Below are 21,673 nucleotides of genomic sequence, written 5' to 3'. Positions count from 1 at the left end.
TGAAGGGCACATGCCCAGGTTGTGGGTTGCGGGCAGCCAATCAATGATTCTCTCTCATCATTGATGTTTCTATCTCTTTTTCCTTCTCCCTACCTCTCTGAAATTAATAAAAAAATATATATTTTTTTTAAAAAGAGTATGCTTTGTGGCAGACAGGACAGCATCCCAAGACCAGCGATTCTCAGACTTGTTTTCTATCTCCCCACAGAACACCCAACTTTCAAATGCAAGCCCTGCGTCCAACAGGTGTACCCCGGTGAGCCCACCCCGGGAGCCTCGAGCTCTCTCCTCCAAGCACTCTCCACTCCTCAGAATGGAAGTGAATGGCGCTCACGTTGTGCTGAGGATAACTCTGACTTAGCTTTAACGACTTTCTAAAAATAGATTTTCCTTATTAAAATGAGACTTATAATCTGTGCTTATTAGTAACACAAACTACCTGGGGCACAACTCCTACTGGAGACCCACACTCTGCTGGGGGCGACACCTGGGCTGAGAGCCACCCAGTAACAATAGCACAGCAGCAAGCACTGACCGCCCCAGGCCCTGTGCTCGAGTTCATGGGCATCACCCGGCTCACCTTCACCATATCCCCGTGAAACAGATACTATTCACACCTCTATTTTACAAATACAGAAACAGACGTTTTTATTTTTCGTTTTTTTAAGATGACAACATTTTTAAAATTAATATATTTATTTCTATTGATTTCAGAGAGAAAGGGAGAAGGAGACAGAGAGATAGAAACATCAATGATGAGAGAGAATCACTGACCTGCTGCCTCCTGCATGACCCCACTGGGGAGGGAACCCAAAACCGGGGCATGTGCCCCTGACTGGAATCGAACCTGGGACCCTTCAGTCCACAGGCCAATGCTCGATCCACTGAGCCAATTTGGCTGGGCTAGAAACAGATGCTTTTAGACTTAGGTAGCACGCCCAGCTGGTAAGTGGCTAGAACTTAAGCCAGGATCTCGTCAAAGCCCAGGGTGTAGTTGGGGCCCTGGACATGGCAGCGGTGGCAGAAGTAATTACAGTGGCCATAGTTACAATGCCGAGAATAAGAAAAAACGCCTCTAACATGCTCACCTGTGCCAGGCACTGCTCTGAGTGTTAGAGACATATTAACTCATTTGTTCCTCACGACAAAACTCTGATACTGCCATCACCACCATCCTCATTTCACAGACAAGGACACCAGCAAAGAGATGTAAGTGATGTGCCCAAGGTCATAAGGCTGGAAAGTGGCGAGGCCAGATTTGAATTCAGAGTCTGGCCTTTTGGCCACCATACGAAGCAGCGTTGGTATTGCCCCAAAGCTTTTACTTTCAAATAAAACATACACTGGCATGTCAGTCCTCGCGGTATTCCTTTTCAGATAGATCTTTGGTTTCATCCACAGGATGGACTTCTCAGAAGTTCCCACCTCTCCCAACTTCCTGGCTTAGAACCTTGAAATGAATGGAATATGTCAGCCTTTTAAAGCACCATTGGAGGCCCAGGCTGACCCTGACTGATGGGGAGCACATGAAAGGAGGAAGGAGAATGGCAATGTTCCGGTTCTCTCGTTCAAGTTTTCATAGAGGCAGATGTTCCTAATTCAGTGCATGGGTTGTGTACTTTTCCCTTTCATTCTGTGAGGCTTTTGTTCAACACATATGGATAGATCCAAAGGAAGGAAAAAGAACTACTCAAATATGCATTAAAAATGTGCCCTAGCCGGTTTGGCTCAGTGCATAGAGCGTTGGCCTGCGGACTGAAGGGTCCCAGGTTCGATTCCGGTCAAGGGCACATGCCTGGGGTGCGGGCTTGATCCCCAGTAGGGGATGTGCTGGAGGCAGCCGATCAATGATTCTCATCACTGATGTTTCTCTCTCTCCCTCTCCCTTCCTCTCTGAAATCAATAAAGAGATATATATTTTAAAAAAATGTGACACCCGCATTCTTGGCCACCGCTCCTCTTTGGGGATAGATGCACATTCCAAAGCTATTAAGTCAGCTCCTAACTTTCTGTGGTTCTCACTATTTCCTGAGGCAGAAGAGAAGATGCCGCTGGAAGTCAAAAATCAAAGGCAGACCAGTGAGCAAATCAAACACAGAGGTGGTAGAAAAGTCACAGCTGCCAAGTGCACGTGGTTTGGGAGGTACAAACTCCAAGACAGAATTTAGGAACGAGGTCAGAAAAATACCACTTTCTGAAAAAGAAACTAAGACATAACATAAAGCAGGTATTAGTAACGAATGAAAATCTTTCCTGGAAATACGCATGCTGAAGTAATGTGTAAATGTGGTCTTGTAAGTCTCATGCAGAAGCCCAAGGTCATGCCCTATCTCATTATATCTAATAGTGTTTGGATAAAAGGGTATTGTTTCGGGGCTGGCAGAGAGCATGCTGTACCCACGAGCAGGGCTGGCTAAGGTTTATGACCTTGGAAACAAAATTCCCTCTCACTTTTAAGTTTTGAGCAGATGACTATGCCACAGAAGCCACAAACGATGACGAATGGGCCTACACAAACAGAATGCAGCTAATGGCCTGGGAAGGAATCAGTTATCTTTCCGTCCTAGTTCCCTTAACTCACTCCAGCTCCCAAACCCTTTGGCCCATGCCTCCATGCCACCCATTATTCAGTTTATTAATAATAATTATCCCTATTTTATTATTTTTTTAATCCTCACCAGAGGATATTTTTCTATTAATTTTTAGAGAGAGTAGAAGAGAAAGGGAAAGACAGAGAGAAATATTAATGTGAGAAAACACATCGATTGGTTGCCTGCTACCAGGTACATGACCTTTACTGGAATGGAACCTGGGACCCTTTGGTCCACAGGCTGATGATGCTTTATCCACTGAGCCAAACTGGCTAGGGCTTATTATCCCTATTTCACATATAAAAAATAGGCTGAGAGATGGGAAGAATGCCTAGGTATGTCAAATAACTCCTTTTCTGCCTCTCGCACCGACACATTTTCCACAATTTTATTTGGCTACATTTTACACATTCAGAAACCAGGCATAAAAAGTTAAGGGAAATGACTTTTTAATATATATATATGCCTAATATGCAGATTGTCCCCTCGGGAGTTCTACTGGGAGACCAGGAGTTCGATCACTTGCTACGACATGCACTGAACACCGGGGGCAGCGTGGAATGAAGGAAGGCCCCAGCTGGCAGCTGGAAGGCCCCGATCGGCCCTGATCTCCGGCCAGGCCTAGGGACCCTACCCGTGCACTAATTTCATGCACTGGGCCTCTAGTTTTGAATATTTAATATTTAATAAAAGCATAAATAAATGTAAATCCTTCCTGACATAGGATCAAAATACATATAAAAAATAAGTGTGAAATGTTCAAAATTTTCCCCAATAAAAACTTTTTTTTGAAGAAGTAAATGAGAACATGTGTACATGTTTATTTTTCTCAGAAGGAAGCCACAGCTTTCATCAGATTTCAAAGTAAAGGCAAGTCTCTTAGCTCTTTATTTCCTCATGCTTTATAGTGTTTTTCATTTAGTTCTTATAAATTTCTTAAGTAAAATAAATGTTTTGTGTATATATATATGTATATATGTATATATACATATTTTTAAACTATTATAATCTTTTCCCCTTTATGTATTATCTAACTTGCCACTGATAACATACCTAATAGTTTTTTTGTGTGTGTGTTTTAATATATTTTTTTTTATTTCAGAGAGAGAGATAGAAACATCAATGATGACACAGAAACATTGATCAGCTGCCTTCTGCACGCCCCCTACTGGGTATTGAGCCCACAACCCCAGCATGTGCCCTTGCCTGAAATCGAACCTGGGACCCTAAAGTCAGCAGGTCAACGCTCTATCCACTGAGCCAAACTGGCTAGAGCTCTAATAGTTTGGTTTTTTTTAATAATTTAAATTTTTTTTCAAGTGGTTGCCTTTTTTATTTAAATTTAATTATAATTAAAAATTTTATCAATTATGTTCAGATTCAATTTCTCCTTTTTAATTTACTAAGCATTTCTTTGGCCTAGTATATGATCAATTTATACACACACACACACTCACACAGATACACACATCCGATGAATAAATAGTGAAAACAATCCAAATATGCAACAATAAGGGGGCAGTTAAATAAACCGTGATACATCCATGTGAAAAAATATTGTAAGTCATTAGAAATAATGTTTTTGAAGACCTTTTAAATATATAGGAAAATGTTCATGACATAAAAAAGCTACAAAACTATACATGCAGTATGCTGCTGCTTTTGTTAAAACTATTGAAAGAAAAAAGCCAAAATGTGAAAAGGGGTGTTACCTGCTTTCTATAATCAGCTAGTCTCAAAATTATAATCAGGAAAAAATGCTATTTTAAAAAACTGAATTTCACTGACATATCTTTTGCCATTTATTTTTTTCTTAAAAAGAATCTTAAAAATTTAAGAGAAAATGCAGCAAAGAAAAGCCATTGAAACTGAACTAGGAGTCAAAGAGGACTGCTAAGTTCTGGTGCTCTTACGTATTTGCTACGCAGACTCTAAGCCTCATTATATCCACTCATATAGGTGGTGGGCTTCGAGAGTTAAAACTCATAAACCCTTAGCTACAAATAAGGTGATGAAATTTTGTTAAAATGTAGCAGTCAGGCCCTAGCCAGTTTGGCTCAGTGGATAGAGTGTTGGCCTGCGAACTGAAAGGTCCCAGGTTCAATTCCAGTCAGGGGCACATGCCCGGGTTGTGGGCTCAATCCCTAGTGGGGGACTTGTAGGAGGCAGCCGATCCATAATTCTCTCTCATCATGGATACTTCTATCTCTCTCTCCTTCTTCCTTCCTTTCTGAAATCAATAAAGATCTACTAAAAAAAACAACAACAAAACACACGAATGTATTATTAAAAAATAAAAATAAAATAACATGTAGCAGTCAGAAATGTATAAAGTGTGATTCATTTTTTTTAGTGGTGAAATCTAAAAGGACTAGGTGGGTTATATAAAGGTTATAAAAGGCTACGACTACACCCAGATAGTCCAATACAGAGACAAGCCCCCTGTCCCTCTCGCTGTGGCTGACCTGCAGGCCACACAGCCAACAGATGCCCTGGCAGCTGGAACATACTAGAGAACGGTTACCAGTTCCCTAACCAGGAGAGACAGCCCAGCCCTCAGAGAAGAAGGTAATGCCCACTTCCTCCTCTCTGCCTTCGATGTCCATAAGCCAGGCCCTGCCTAGAGATATGAGGGCTATGACCGGAGCCATCCTTGGCTGATGGCCTGCCCCTTGCTCAGGATTATCAGAAGGCAGCCTGAAAAGCTGGATTTACTCATCTGATTAAGTCTGTGTTCACTGATAAGGCCAATGGGTTACAGGAAAAGAATGTGCTTTTGATCCCCCATGAGGATGGGAAATTGGTCTTTAACCAATATTAAAATAGTACCATGCTTAGCAACTAATGTTGTAGTACAGATCAAATAAAATAACAGATGTGAAAGCATTTTTGTAAGCTCCCAAGTGACCCAACATGTAAAAGGAAGAGAACTGTGTTTACATAAGTAATTATAAGCAACTTAACTTGGATCAAGCTCTCTGCTTCTGTACCATGTTCATGGATTAGAACAGCGGTAGCCAACCGGTGGTCCTCGCCACTGGTGGTCCGTGAGGTCCGAGAGGTTGGCGACCACTGGATTAGAAGACTCAGTATTATTAAGATATCAATTCTATCCAACCTGTTCTACAGATTCAATGCGATCCACTTAAAATCCTAGCAGATTCTTTTGTAGAAATTAATAAGCTAATTCTAAAATGTTATGGACAAGCCAAGAAACTAAAACAAGCAGGACAACTCTGAAAAAGAAGCAAGTTGGAGTATTCCCAGTGCATGATGCCCAGCCTTCCGATAAAGGTACAGCCATCGAGACAGCATGGTGTTAGCAAATGACAGCCACAGAGACCAATGGAACAGGAGACACAGTCAGGAAGTAGACCCACACTTACATGGTCAAGTGATTTTCAACAAAACTGTCAAGGCCATTCAATAAGGAAAGAAAAGCCTTCTCAATAAATGGCGCTGGAACAAGTCAACACCCTATGCAAAAAGAGTGATCCTCAACCCATGACTTTGTCCCACATTTTAAAAAATTGACTTGAGCCCTGGCCAGTTTGGCTCAGTGGATAGAGCGTCGGCCTGCGGACTCAAGGGTCCCAGGTTCAATTCTGGTCAAGGGCATGTATCATGGTTGCGGGCACATCCCCAGTAGGGGGCGTGCAGGAGGCAGCTGATCGATGTTTCTCTCTCATGGATGTTTCTAAACTCTCTATCCCTCACCCTTCCTCTCTGTAAAAAAAAAACAATAAAATATACTTTTTTAAAAAATTGACTTGAAATTTAAGTTTAAAACCTAAAACTACAAAACTTTTAGGAGAACACATAGGAAAAACAACTTTTTGACCCCAAGTTAAGCAAGGAATTCTTAGAAAAGACGCAAAAGGCACAAGTCCTAGAAGAACACAATGATAAATTAGACTGCATCAAAATTAAAACCATCTGCTCTGTAAGACTTTTGTTAAGAACATGAAAAGACAAGCCACAGACTGGTAGAAAATATTTGCTAAGTACATATCAGATAGAGAAATGGCATCCAAAGTATATAAAGAATTCTCATGAGAAAATGAACAACTCAATTTAAAAACTGGACAAAAGATTTGAAGAGACACTTCACCAAAGAAGATGCACAAATGGCAAAGAAGCACATAAAAAGGTGCTCAACGCTATTAGTCACTAAGAAAATGCAAATTGCCCAGCCGGGTGTAGCTCAGTGGTTGAGTATCGACTCAGGAACCAAGAGGTCACGGGTTCAATTCCTGGCCAGGGCGTATGCCCAGGTTGCGGGCTCTATCCCCAGTGGGGGGCATGCAGGAGGCAGCCAATCAATGGTTCTCTCTCATCATTGATGTTTCTGTCTCTCTTTCCCTCTCCCTTCCTCTCTGACATCAATAAAAATATATTTTTTTAAAAAAGAAAATGCAAATTAAAACCACAATGCATTAGAATGACCAACATTTTTAAAAATGAAATACCACCATCTCACACCCATTAGGATGACTACTATTAAAAAAAAAAAATTCCACCCTGGCTCGTTTGGCTCAGTGGATAGAGCATTGGCCTAGAACTGAAAGTTCTCAGGTTTGATTCCGGTCAAGGGCACATGCCCGGGTTGTGGGCTTGATCCTCAGTGGGGGACTTGCAGGAGGCAGCCGACCCAAGATTTTCTCTCATCATGGATGTTTCTATCCCTCTCTCCCTCTTTCTTTCTCTCTGAAACCAATAAAAAAAAAATATTTTTAAATCCCATAAAATAATGAGTGTTGGGGAGGATGTGGAAAAATTGGAACTCTTGCACACTGTTGGTGAAACTGTAAAATGGTATGGCAACTGTGGAAAACAGTGTGGGAGTTCCTCAAAAAATTAAAAATAGAATTACCACACAATCTAGAGCAACCCCACCTCCGGGTATCCACACAAAAGAACTGATAGCATGTTCTGGGAGAGATCTTTGCACTCCCCTGTACACGGCAGCATCATTCACAATAGCCGAGCGGTGGAGGCGACCCAAATGTCCATCAGTGGATGAATGGATACACAAAACGTGGTTTATACATACACTGGAGTATTACTCAGCCTCAAAAAGGACGGGAATCCTGTCACATGCTACAGTACAGACAAGCCTGAGGACATCAAGCTAAGTGAAACAGCCAGTCAGAAAAAGGTAAGTAATGCATGATTTCCTTCCATGCGGTGCCCAGAGTAGTCGAATTCACAAAGACAGAAAAACAGAATGGTGGTTGCCAGAGGCTTGGAATGGGAATGGGGACTTGTTATTAAATGGACACAGAGTTTCAGTTCCGTGGCATAAAAAAGTTCTGGAGGTTGGTGTGCAACAATGTGAATATACGTTGTTGTTGTTTTTAATTAATTTGAGAGAGAAACATTGATTTCTTGTTCCACTTATTTATGCACTCATTGGTTGATTCTTGTATGTGCCCTCACCAGGATCGAACCCACATGACCATGCTCTAACCAACCGAGCTACTGGGCCAGGATTTGTGGTGTACCTTGATTGTGGGGCTGATTATTCCACACAGAACTGTGGACCTAAAAAAGGCCAATTGTATTGTACGTAAATTATACCTAAAATAATGTTTACTTAAAAATAATCACTACTTCTGGGATTCCCTTTATTCCTCAGTTTGTCAAGAATCCTAGAAAGAGGATTTATTATCAAAATAGTATTTATAGGTTACAACCCATAGAATAAAATAAGAAACCCAAAAACTATATAGAGCCGTTAATAATGTAGATATTAAAAGTTTGATGAAAATCAAAATAAAGTATCTTCTCACAAAACATCATTTAATTACAAAGAGGAAGCATAACCTTAAAACGGAGAGAAGCCTGACAGATACCACTCTAATTGAATATGGGGTTTTTTTAGAGAGAGAGGAAGGGAGTTGGAGAAAGACTGGCTGCCTCCTGCATGGCCCTACTGGGGATCGAGCCCATAACCCAGGCATGCGCCCTGACCTGAATCAAACCAGCTACCTTTTGGTGCATAGGAGGATATTCAACCAACTGAGCCACGCTGGCCAGGGCCACCCCCTAATTATAATGAACACCATTAGTAACAGGACAAATGAAAATCACTCAGTTAATGAGATACAAGGACATCACTTCTGTGCTACTCCTGTCAAAGATGCATCATCTGAATCTATTCACAGCAAACATCAGACAAACCCCAACTAAGGGATATTCTTCAAAAGTGGCAAGGCCACAAAGGTCAAAAATAAATTGTTTCATGTCAAAATAAAAGACTGAAAAGCTATTCCAGACGGAAGGCGACTACAGACAACAAGTAAGTACATGAGATTTTGAACTAGACCCTTTTGCTACAGAAGACAGTAATGGAACATTTGATAAAATTTAAATGGGGTTTGAGGGTCCGATGGCAACAATTATCGCTGCTCATTTCCTGACTTTAATGGCTCTATTTTGGTTTTATGTAGGACAATGTCCTTGCTTGTAGGACATACACAGTGACATATTTTGGGGTGATACAGCATGAGGTCAGCAACTTATTATCAAAGTAGGAAAATTATCTGTATGGTACCTCCAACTCTTCTGTAAGTTTGTAATTGTTTCAGAGTAAAAAAAAGTATTCAAGAAAGAATCCTGGGACAGTCAAGGGCTGTCACGTCATCCCATACCCCAATGCAACAGGAGAGGGACCGGACAATGAAATCTATATTCCTCTAAAATTGACAATAAAGTGCCACAGATTTGGGACCTCAAAAACATCTGCCCTTGACAATGCTTTATTTTCTGAAGCATGAAATCCAGCCCAGCACAGAGACCTGTGTTATTTGGATACAGAATGATCCAACAGGCCAACAGACAAGAGGTTTGATCTATAGAAGTAGACCGCTAGCAGTGGCAGTATTAAAGTGAGATGCCAATGCATATTAAAGTCGAGATCCCAGTGGAATAGGTACAGATCTGTTCATACTGTACTTTTTATAATCACCGTTATATTTCAGAGTTCCTATTAGCACTCTTAAACGGAAGTCTCCAATTTAAATAATACTTCTGCATTATGGCACAGCATCAAAAAAGTGAACCCAGTTTTCACAAGAAAGGAAGACTACTTTTAAAATGGAGAGACATCCAGCCCTGGCTGGTTTGGCTCAGTGGATAGAACGTCTTTGGACTAAAGTGTCCCAGGTTCGATTTCGGTCAAGGGCACATGCCCTGGTTGTGGGCTCGATCCCCAGCAGGGGGAGTGCAGGAGGCAGCCAATCAATGCTTCTCTCTCATCATTGATGTTTCCACCTCTCTCTCCCTCTCCCTTCCTCTCTAAAATCAATAAAAATATATTTTAAAATAATAATAATAATAAATAAAATACACACTAGATTTCAAAGACTTAACAGGAAAAATTGAAAATGTGAAATATTTCATTAATGTTTTTATATTGATTATATGTTGAAACAATAATATTTTGAATATATTGTGTTAAATAATCTATATATGTAAAAGCCTAAGTGACTGTTATGACCGGATAACCAGACGACCGGCTGGTAGCTATGTCACACACTGACCACCAGGGGCAGACGCTCAATGCAGGAACTGCCCCATGGTGGTCAGTGCACTCCCATAGCCAACTTCCCACAGCCAGCCAACCTCCCGCGGTCCCTCCCCCTACCGGCCAGCCGGCCCAATCGGCTCAAATCGGGGACTGGGTGAGACTGCCCTGATGGTCCCTGATCGCAGGCCAGGCCAAGGGACCCCACCTGTGCACAAATTCATGCACCAGGCCTCTAGTTATTTAAATAATTTAAATAAATTTTAATCCACTTGTTGTTTTTAATGTGGCTACTGAAAAAACTTAAATCACATATATGGCTCAAATTATATTTCCACTGAACAGTACTGGCCTTAGGCCATTTGTGAAATCACACACTGTTACGCTGCAGGAACTAGGGGAGAGAATAATGATGGACTTCCCAAAAAAACACTGAACTAGATCTAGGACAGGTTTACCCTTCAAGATCTGATCTTTTTAAGGATAACCTCTGCCTATCTTTTTACAGTCCATGCGGCCTGCAGAAGCAAATATCCAGGGTACCTGGAACTCCGATGTGCTGCTCCGCAGCTGGCTCACGTTGGGTAAGGACCCGCCATGGTACTGTGTCAGGCGCAGTTGCTGAAGCTTCTGAAACTGAACCTGGAAACAAAGAGATTTCAGAAACTTTCAGACACACACACAAAAAATAGAGAGAAAAAACCCCAACTCTGAGACCTGACAGCAAAGGTCTCAAGAAAGCACCCAAGTGTGGTGTTTTGTAGAGAAATGGTTCAAGAGTGGGAAGTCTTGGTTTCAATTTCTTCTCTACTCAAAACTGTTAGGTTTCCGGTGCTTTGTGGCTTTTTATTTCTCTATTTTTGGAAAGAATTTACCCATGTTCCACATGTCCTGGGTGCCATGTCAGTCCTCTTACAAGACCTTTGAGTGTGTATGTGTAGGCAAGCAGGCACAATCTTTAACAGTGACAAGGAATTTCTTTTCTTTTTTTTTTTTAATTTATTGATTTCAGAAAGAGAGAGGGAGAGAGATAGAAACATCAATGATGAGAGAGAATCATTGATCGGCTGCCTCCTGCACACCCCCTACTGGGGATCGAGCCCGCAACCTGGGCATGTGCCCTTGGCCGGAATCGAACCTGGGACCCTTCAGTCCACAAGCCGACACTCTATCCACTGAGCCAAGCCGGCTAGGGCAGGGAATTTCATGAAGAAAAACTAAGCCACTGTCTAGGAGTCTGCGACATTAGCTGTGCTGCTCCCGTCTCCATGTTCTTCTCCAGTCACTCACCTTTATGTGTAAAGACTGCAGAGTTGTAATCATAACACAGGTACACTCTTAAGCCTTTTCTAGATTACATAATCATATTTCATGGCAACATAACACTTCTTCTGAATCATTTCCATAGGGCACATTCCAAAGAGTGATTACTAAGTGTCTCTGGGTATGGGCCTTTTAACGGCTCTCAACACATACTGCCAAAATGTTTTCCCAAAAGGTATACCCATGTACCTATGAGGGAACAGTTTCACCAAAAACCTCACCAACATTGGATAAGACCGTGAATTGGGGTAAGAAAAGAGGCCGACTGAACAGGTACAAGATGGCATTCCACTGTTTCAACATGCCTTCTCCTGCCAGCTCTCCCTTGCTTCGTTTTTCAAAAGGCAATAAACCGGTTGCAGTTCTTGTAAACCCCAAAGTGGTCCAATTTGGTTTTTAAGAGTTCTCTTTCTAAAATAATAAATGACCTCTGCGGTTATATAACCCTTGGCACTTATGATTCATGTTGGGAGGAAAGGGTGGATGGGAGCCCCGAGACAGATTCTGACCCTTTCATTACTCTTTCTCTTTGTCTAATTAAAGAAACTACCAGATCTGAGTCTCCACTGCCCACTTCATCTCTAACCCTCGCCGCCACCACCCAGGGAGGCTGCGTTTAGACCTGGAGACCCAGACTTAGGGAAGTTCAGAGGCTTATGTAAGGTCATAAAGCTACAGGAAGCCCAGCTATGGAGGTCTAACTAAAAACCCTATTCTTTCTTTTCTTTTTTTTTTTAAATATATTTTTATTGATTTCAGAGAGGAAGGGAGAGGAAGAGAGAGACAGAAACATCGATGAGAGAGAATCACCGACCGGCTGCCTCCTGCACGCCCCCCACTAAGGACCGAGCCCGCAACCCAGGCATGTGCCCCTGATGGGAATCGAACTCGGGACCCTTCAGTCTGCAGGCCGACACTCTATCCAGTGAGCCAAAATGGCTAGGGCAGTGGTCGGCAAACTTATTAGTCAACAGAGCCAAATATCAACAGTACAACGATTGAAATTTCTTTTGAGAGCCAAATTTTTTAAACTTATACAGGTAGGTACATTGTTATTAACTTAATTAGGGTACTCCTAAGGCTTAGGAAGAGCCACAGTCAAGGGGCCAAAGAGCCGCCTGTGGCTCGCGAGCCGCAGTTTGCCGACCACAGGGCTAGGGCAACCCATATTCTTTCTTATTTCTGCCAAATTCTTTTCTTTTCTTTTTTTTTTTCATTTCTCTCTCAATGACCACACTGCTTACAAGCTTAGAGAAAAGTGAAGTTTGGTTAACCAAAAGCATTGCTGAGCCCATAAAACCCTCTGATTTTTTGTTTTTCCATTTATTATGAAAAGTTTCAAATATAGGCAAAATAGACATAAGCATGATGAAATCCCATCTAGCCATCTTCCAGCTTCAACAATGTTCCCAACTTATGTCTAATCTTGATCCATCTTTACCTCCTCCACTGCCCACAGCAGTCCACTAAGAGAAATCCCGGGAATCATATTCCATATTTCAACAGGCCTCTCCAAAAGATAAGGACTTGTATCTATTGGGAAGTTTTAAACCCTTTGGCAGGCTTACTTTCCTTAAGTTCTGTTTGACCCACAGAATTTTATTTCTCAAACATGCTTGCCTGGGAGACGGTTATGACCTATTAACCAAAACCCAGATCTGAGAGTCAAATGAGAGGAAGAGGACATGGTGAGCTTTCCCATCGATCAGCTGAGTTATAAGAATAAAGTCTCAGCTTTTGATCTTAACATTCTCAAAGCTCTTACCAGAAGCATTTGACTGCTCTGTCCTGGAAATTCTCTAGACAGAATTCTCACCCTTCTTGATCTAGAGCCTTTGATTCCTTCTTCCATCAATCCATCCATTTGTTCACTTACATACAAACTTTTTAAAAATATATATATTTTGCCTTAGCTGGTTTGGCTCAGTGGATAAAGTGTCTGCTGGTGGACTGAAGGGTCCCAGGTTCAATTCCAGTCAAGGGCACACGCCCAGGTTGCGAGTTTGATCCCCAATAGGAGACATGCAGGAGGCAGCCAATCAATGATTCTCTCTCATCATTGATGTTTTTATCTCTCTCTTCCTCCCTGAAATCAATAAAATATGTGTGTGTGTGTGTGTGTTTAAATATATATTGTTACTGATTTCAGAGAGGGAGAGAGAGAGAAACATCAATGATGAGAAAGAATCATGGACTGACTGCCTCCTGCACATCCCTCACTGGGAATCGAGCCTGCAACCTGGGCATGTGCCCTGATGGGGAATCGAACCATGGTCTCCTGGTTCATAGGTCGATGCTCAACCACTGAGCCACGCCGTGTGTCAGGTGCTGTGCCAGGCACTTGCCTATGAATCTGACTATGTACCAAAGTGCCTGCCTTCAGAGTTCTCACAAAGGCTTCCACTCTTACCCCAAAGCCTTGACGCTTCAACCAAGCTAAGTTCTACATCTAGCTAGACCTCTGCCGCCTGCTGAGCTGAAGACCTGCTCACAGTCTCCCTCATCTGCTCCCCCTCCCAAAGCGCCTATTTCTAGGGCCTTCAGAGGCCGCTGCACTAGGCTGGAAAGAGCTCTGGACTTGGAATTAGAGGACCTGACTGTGTAACCTGGAGCTACCATGCGGCTGGGCCAATTACTCTGCTGTCTATTTCACAGAGACGCTGTAAGGATTAAAAGAAAGAGGCAGGACAGTGGTATGCAAAATGTAAAGCTCTGGGCAGCTTCCCAAGATATCATTATCGTTGATATTCTCAACTACCCCTGCGCCCTTGAGCAATTTTGGTATTTTCCTCTTTTGAGAGGTAGAACCACTGAACCAGAAAGAACCTTAGAGACTGTCTGAGACACTGTCCTGACAGCTCACCGATGATGCAAATGAGAACCAAAGAATGATTAGTCTGAAGCAGAGGTCACGGACTAGCAGGCCTAGAGAGTTCTGTTTGACCCACATGACTTTGAACCACTCAAAGTTCAAAATTTTAATTTTTGCCCGAGCCGGTTTGGCTCAGTGGATACAGCGTCAGCCTGTGGACCAAAGGGTCCCGGGTTCCATTCCGGTCAAGGGCACGTACCTCAGTTGCAGGCTCCTCCCTGGCCCGAGCCCTGGTCAGGGCACTTGCAGGAGGCAACCAATCGATGTGTTTCTCTCACATGGATATTTCTCTCTGTCTCTCCCCTCTCTTCTACTCTCTCTAAAAATCAATGGAAAAATATCCTCAGATGAGGATTTAAAAAATAATTTTTAAAAAATGAAATTTTAATTTTAAAAATTGGAAGACTGCATGAAAGCCTGGATTCCCAGCTTCTCCTCACTGAGATCAGACAATACTGAACCCATATTCTTGCAAGGCAAATGCATGGAGCAGAGAAGTGACCGCCCCGTCCTCATTGTACCCTATTATTCCTCCTGCAGCCTGAGACCAGCTACTATTTATCATCTCATTCCTGCTCCCTCCACTCATTTCCCTCACCGGCCTTACCCTGTAACTAGGGTCAGCCACCTTTAGGCTATAGTCACACTTCAGTGGCATTTCCTTCATGGTCTATAAAATGAGATCCAACCTTAACTAACGCCTTTTTGAAAAAGTATCCTAATAGTCAACACAATCCCCAACAAAATCCCAGCAGGCCTTGCTACAGAAATTGACAAGATAATTCTAAAACGTATGGATGTGCGAACAACCTAGAATAGCCTAAGCAATTTTTTAAAAGAGCAAGGTTGGAGCCGAAACCGGTTTGGCTCAGTGGATAGAGCGTCGGCCTGCGGACTGAAAGGTCCCAGGTTCGATTCCGGTCAAGGGCATGTACCTGGGTTGCGGGCATATCCCCAGTAGGAGATGTGCAGGAGGCAGCTGATCAATGTTTCTCTCTCATCGATGTTTCTAACTCTCTATCTCTCTCCCTTCCTCTCTGTAAAAAATCAATAAAATATATTTAAAAAAAAAAAAAAATTAAAAAAAAAAAAGAGCAAGGTTGGAGACCTCGAGTTGTTTCATTTGAAGACTCACTATAAAGCTACAGTAATCTAGGCAGTGCACTACTGTGGGGAAAAAAGAGATAGAGAAATCAACAGAACAGAAGAGAGTCCAAAAATAGACTCAGACATATATGGCCAGTTGATTTTTGACAAAAAGTGTCATAGCAAAACGGAAAGGAAAGTGTCTTCAACAAATGCTTCTAAAGTAGTTAATATATTAGACATTCAGTGTGACAGCCAGTTTCAAGCCCCAGCTCTACCACTTACCAGCCAGGCAACCTTGCCTCTCAAGCCTTAACTTGCTCGTCTGCAAAATAAAGAACATTCTAGAAACGTATTCCATAGGGTCGTGAGAACTACATGAGATAAGGAATGTAAAGGGATCAGTACACTGCCTAGCAAAAGATAATGTTCAATTCTTAGCCCAAACCCAGTCTTTGTAGTCTCCTCCGTCTATTTTTAATCTAAAAATAATGTTTCTTACAAATATTCAAGCCTAATTAACGCTCTGGGTTGACGTGCCGAGTTTATCCTGTGGTTTCTCAATACTACAAGTTGTCCTTCAACGCTGAACTTCTGGAACAAGTTCCCAAGCCTGTCTCCATTTTTCTCCCATTCATTCCTCAATGCCTTACAACCTCCCTCGCAGCCAATGTAGTGGCTCTCACCAAGGTTACCGGTGACCTCTACGTGACTAGTAGACCAAAGGACATGTCCTTATCATGTCAGATCAAGTCAGCAGCACTGGGCTGGGCTTGTTGACATTCTCTCCTCTTAGCAATCACCCTCCTTGCTTTTCTGTCTAGTGGCTCTTCAGTCGTCTTTGCTGGCGCCTCCTCCTCATCCCCTTTAAATGGTGGAGCTCCTTGGGCTCCTCCTAGGCCCTTTTGCATCTCACTCTAAAGCAGGGGTCACGAACTCAAATGCCTATAGGTGCCAAGCATGGAAGATAACTAAGCGAAGTGGGCTGGAATCCCTGTGAGGAGCACCATAGGGAGTGGTGGGGACTGTGGCAAAGTGAAGAACACACGCATGTCCTATCTAATAGTGGCAGCCACTATTCGGCTCCAGGTAACTGCTGCCATTTCTGCAAGGCAGCAGTGTTGTTAGATAAATCTCATTTTTCAGGAGGCCAAAGTCCATATTTTTTTTTGCATGCTGCTTTTCTTTCTTTCTTTCTTTCTTTCTTTCTTTCTTTCTTTCTTTCTTTCTTTCTTTCTTTTTATTGATTTCAAAGAGTAAGGGAGGAGAGACAGAAACACCAATGATGAGAGAGAATCACTGATCAGCTGCCTCCTGCACGTCTCCCCACCGGGGACTGAACCCGCAACCTGGGTATGTGCCCTCACTGGGAACTGAACTGAGACCTCCTGGTTTATAGGTAGATACTAAACCACTGAGCCACACTAGCCGGGCCAGAGTCCATATTTTAATGTAAAATCTCAATATTCATTGTTGGCCCTAATTTTGAAAGAAAAAAAAAAACCCAAAACAAAACACACACATACACACACACACACACACACACACACGCGCACGCACGCACACATTTGGGCAACCCAACCAAATTAAAAACATGTCAGGCGGCCAAATTAGAACTTAGGCCACCAATTTGCAAGATCTGTCCTAGAAATTCTTCCCCAGCAACTGAAGCTACTCTTGCAGCTACACACCAAAGATTCCCACGTTTATATCACCAGCCAGGACTTCGCTCCTGAGCCCCAGGACCACGTAGCTGGACCATCACTACTCACACGCCTCACAGGCACCTCCAACTCAGCATCTCTCTCTTTTTTTATTTTTTAAAATATATTTTATTGATTTTTTTCCAGAGAGGAAGGGAGAGGGATAGAGAGTTAGAAACATCGATGAGAGAGAAACATTGATCAGCTGCCTCCTGCATACCCCCACTGGGGATGTGCCCGCAACCAAGGTACATGCCCTTGACCGGAATCGAACCTGGGACCCCTCAGTCCGTAGGCTGATGCTCTATCCACTGGGCCAAACCAGTTAGGGCTCTCTCTCTTTTTTAAAAATATATTTTTATTGGTTTCAGAGAGGAAGGGAGAGAAAGAGAAAGAGAGAGAGAGAGAGAGATCAATAATGAGAAAGAATCACTGATCGGCTGCCTCCTGCACACTCCCCACTGGGAACCGAGCCAGCCACCCAGGCATGTGCCCTGACAGGGAATCGAACCGTGACCTTCTGGCTCATGGGTTGACGTTCAACCACTGAGCCACACTGGCCGGGCATCAAACTCAGCATCTCTTGACACTGAGGAGTCTGCTCCCACCTTGCTTCAGCCAGTGCTCCCCCTCTTAATGGAGGAGACCCTAAAATGGCTCAAGTCTGAAAGCTGGGCTCATCCTCGAGTCCTCCCTCTCCCTCACCCGCCTCGTAAATTCACTAAGGCTGTCCTTTCAACCTCCTAAGTACCAATCTGTTCACCCCTCTGCCTCCCTGTTGCTACCACCCAGTCAATGCCACTGGCACACCTCCTAGAATAGTATCACAACCTCCAGTTTCTCTGCCACCTGCTCCTCGTTCTATCCACCATTCTGGAGCTGGAGGCATTCTTCGAAAATGCAAAGCTCCCCTGGTTCCACCCCTTCGATGACTCTCCACTGTTCTTAGGATCAAGTCCCAAATCCTGTCTCTGGTTGTATCACAGCTATAAGCAAAGAACATTATATACAGGTTTATGTTTGAACATTTCTGAGTGACATCATCAAACTCACTTAAGTGAACACTGAATATCTGTAAAAAATTTTGCCTTTAAAAAAGTCTGGCCCTAGCTGGTTTGGCTCAGTGGACAGAGCATCGGACTGCAGACTGAAGGGTCCCAGGTTCAATTCCGATCAAGGGCACATGCCCAGGTTGCAGGCTCGATCCCCAGTTGGGGGGTGTGCAGGAGGCAGCCGATCAATGATTCTCACTCATCATTGATGTTTCTGCCTTACTCTCCCTCTCCCTTCCTCTCTGAAATCAATAAAAATATCTATATAATAAAAGCCTAGCCGAAACCGGTTTGGCTCAGTGGATAGAGCGTCAGCCTGCGGACTGAAAGGTCCCAGGTTCGATTCCGGTCAAGGGCATGTACCTGGGTTGCCGGCATATCCCCAGTAGGAGATGTGCAGGAGGCAGCTGATCGATGTTTCTCTCTCATCGATGTTTCTAACTCTCTATCTCTCTCCCTTCCTCTCTGTAAAAAATCAATAAAATATATTTAAAAAAAAAATAATAATAATAATAAAAGCCTAAGTGACCGTTACGGTGGTAAGACCAGTCACTATGATGCTTACTGTCAGGGGGCAGACACTCAATGCAGGAGCTGCCCCTGGTGGTCAGTGCACTCCCACAGGGGGAGCACCACTCAGCCAGAAGCCGGGCTCACGGAGGCTGGCGAGCACAGTGGCGGTGGCGGGAGCCTCTCCACCTCCATGACAGCGCTAAGGAGCAGGGAGCAGGTGGGCAGTAAGAAACAAGGGGTCCCGGACTGCAAGAGGGTGCAGGCTGGGCTGAGGGATCCCTCACCCCCAGTGCATGACTTTCGTGCACCTGGCCTCTAGTATTAAAAACAAAAAACAAAAAAAAAGTCTGTACCTTACTAATGGCTTCAGGGATGTTTTAAAGGGGAATCATGTATTGGGTGAGAAACTGAATCAACTCCAGCTACACAGACATAGAGAATGCATGTATCTGTACATACATAATTTATGTATCTAAACAACATAAAATGACACAGACCCCAGCATTAAATCCGCAGCTTCCACCCGTTCTCCTCAATGTGCTCTGAGCTTGTCATGCTCATCACTGAGTCCAACCAAGGTCACACGTAAATGCCTGTGGACACCAGGCAGGTAATAAAAGAATGAAGCGAGTCAGGGCATGAGAAAAAAAATTTCTGCCCTGGCCGGCTTGGCTCAGTGGATAGAGCATCAGCCTGCAGATTGAAGGGTCCCAGGTTGGATTCTGGCCAAGGGCACATACCTGGGTTGCGGGCTCCATCCCCAGTGGGGGGCGTGCAGGAGGCAGCCGATCAATGATTCTCTCTTATCATTGATGTTTCTATCTCTCTCTCCTCCCTTCCTCTCTGAAATCAATAAAGAAATATATATTTTTTAAAATTTTTTCTTGAAATCCTCAGCCTGCTTTTATCCATATATTTCTGAATGTGATAGAAATCTAAATATAAGAATATTTCACTTTTCCCCTAACTTCACTAAAAGGAAGCACTATCAAAAATATGACAAATGGCACCCGACCCGTGTGGTTCGGTGGTGAGTGTGGACCACTGAACCAAGAGGTCACGGTTCGATTCCTGGTCAGGGCACATGCCCAGGTTGCAGGCGATTCCCAGTGTGGGGCGTGCAGGAGGCAGCCCATCAGTGATTCTCTCTCATCACTGATGTTTCTATCTCTTTCTCCCTCTCCCTTCCTCTCTCTCTCTAAAATCAATAAAAATATTTTTTTTAAATGTTAACTGTCAAGTGACACACCTCGCCTCCGTGGGGGATCACAACAGGGAGTGGTGTGAACTGTGGCCAATTAAGAGAACTCGTGCCCCATCCGAGGGGGCAGCCACCCGCTCCAGCCAAGAGCTGTCATACGGGAATTGAGGGGGAATGTCTCCCATTTTAAACGTATATATAATACTATATCACATATGTATTTATACTTAAAGAATCATTTTATATAGAGAAATACATAAATGTTTTATACAGAAATGCACAAATCCACTTTCTGGGGGAAAACGTCGTTTTTCTGCGAAGATCTCCCAATTAAAAAATTCCGGCGACAGATTCAGGAAGTTTTTCCCCAACTCTGTGCTGATCAAAAAAAATAAATAAATAAGGCGACTGCAGCTCAGTTAACTGGACCTCGCACGGGTTCGCAGCTCCGCACGCAGCCCGCCTTCAGGCCGCCTCCCCGCCCCAGCATCTGCATCCTCCTCCACCCCCCGGGGGTCCCTCAAGGTCAGCATCGGGTCCCCCAGTCCCGCTCGGGCCCCGCCGCCGGGCTCTCCATCCTCTCCGGCCTCCCGCAGCGGTTGCTCAATCTCGCCGGGTGTTTTCCCGCTCGCGCCTCGCTCACCCCTCCGGGACCCCCCGGTCCCCGGCCACGCTGTGCACCTTGCCCGCCCTCGCGAAGCACCCGGGCTGAACCCACCAGGCCGGCCCATCGGGCACCTCCGAGGAGCGGCAGGGGGAAGGCGGTACCCAGACCCCCGGAGCCCGGCCCGGGCCTGAGCGCTCCCGAGGGCGGGGGGCGGGGGGGGGACGACGACTCTCGGGCCCGCGCCCCGACGCCCCGCAGTCCCGGAGGGCTCGCCGGCGGCGGCCGCTCGGAGCGGAGAGGAGACGCACTGCGCGCCGCCGGGCACTTGGCATTTCCTCCCGGGCCCCGGCTCACCCTCCCCGGCAGGCCGCCCGCCTCGCCCGCGCGGTCCCGGCCCGTCTCCCCGCGAGCCCGGCCCCGCGACCTCCCACCTCCACGGCGCGCGGTGTCGGGAAGCGGGGAGGTGCCGAGGCCGCGGCCGCCGGCCCCGCTCCGGGGCGCCGCCCCGGCCCGACCCCGCCGCCGCCGCCGCCTCAGGCCCGCCACCTCCGACCCGCCGCGCGGGGCCCCCGCGCCCGCCGCCGCCCCCGCCCGCACCGTCCCGGGCCCTCACCCGCGACAGGGTGAGGTCGGTCATGAGCTGCTCGAAGGCCCGCGTCTCCTCGGCCTGGCGCTGCGTGTGCAGCGCGATCTTCTCACTGAACTTCCGCGGGTTGGCGCTGCCCGAGCCCGGCGAAGAGGCCATAGCGCGGCCCGGCGCTGGCGGAGGGGAGACGGCGGGCGCGGGGCCCGCGGCTCGGCCCGCCCGTCGGTCCGTCCGTCCGCTGGCCGCCCAAGCCGCCGCCCGAGGGCCTTCCTCCGGCGCGACCCCGCAGAGGAGCCGCCGCGGCCCCAAAGCCAGCGAGCGGCCGGGAGCGCGCGAGGTCTGCCCCTGCGCGCTGGCCCCGCCCCTTCCCCGCCCCGCGCGGCCAGGCCCCGCCCCGTGTCTCCCGCTAGGCCCCGCCCCCTGCGGCAGGCCACGCCCACCGACCTTAGAGGAACCCAGGCTTCCCTAGGCTACCGACCCCGCTGCGCGCTGACCCAGAGGAAACCCCCATCAGCAAAACACACGGACTCCACGTGCGGGAGAAGCTAGCCGACTATTTCACTGGAAACGCTGCAGTTTGGGGGCGGCCTGGCTTCTGTATTTCGTTACAA

The 21,673-nt window shown here is 45.4% G+C and overlaps 1 protein-coding gene across 4 annotated transcripts in view; it reads right to left on the bottom strand.

The window, feature by feature from the left end:
* The window catches only part of CRTC3 (CREB regulated transcription coactivator 3), a 97,080-nt gene extending 75,660 nt beyond the window's left edge, over nucleotides 1-21,420 (bottom strand). For 3 of the 4 annotated variants that reach the window (XM_036355580.1, XM_036355582.1, XM_036355583.1), the window contains exons 1-2: nucleotides 21,090-21,420; nucleotides 10,663-10,761 (exon numbers count right to left, since the gene is read on the bottom strand). In XM_036355580.1, coding sequence (XP_036211473.1) covers nucleotides 10,663-10,761; nucleotides 21,090-21,221 — 231 coding nt within the window. In that variant the 5' untranslated portion in view covers nucleotides 21,222-21,420. The remainder of the gene's footprint in view (nucleotides 1-10,662; nucleotides 10,762-21,089) is intronic. The other variant, XM_036355581.1, reaches the window with a different exon arrangement.
* Between the last annotated feature and the right edge of the window lie 253 nt (nucleotides 21,421-21,673).

This window comes from Myotis myotis, unplaced genomic scaffold (assembly GCF_014108235.1).
Source record: "Myotis myotis isolate mMyoMyo1 unplaced genomic scaffold, mMyoMyo1.p scaffold_m19_p_23, whole genome shotgun sequence".
Lineage (NCBI taxonomy): Eukaryota > Metazoa > Chordata > Mammalia > Chiroptera > Vespertilionidae > Myotis > Myotis myotis.
The sequence above is the reverse complement of the archived record's forward strand: the minus strand, read 5'-3'. Positions and strand labels throughout refer to the sequence as shown.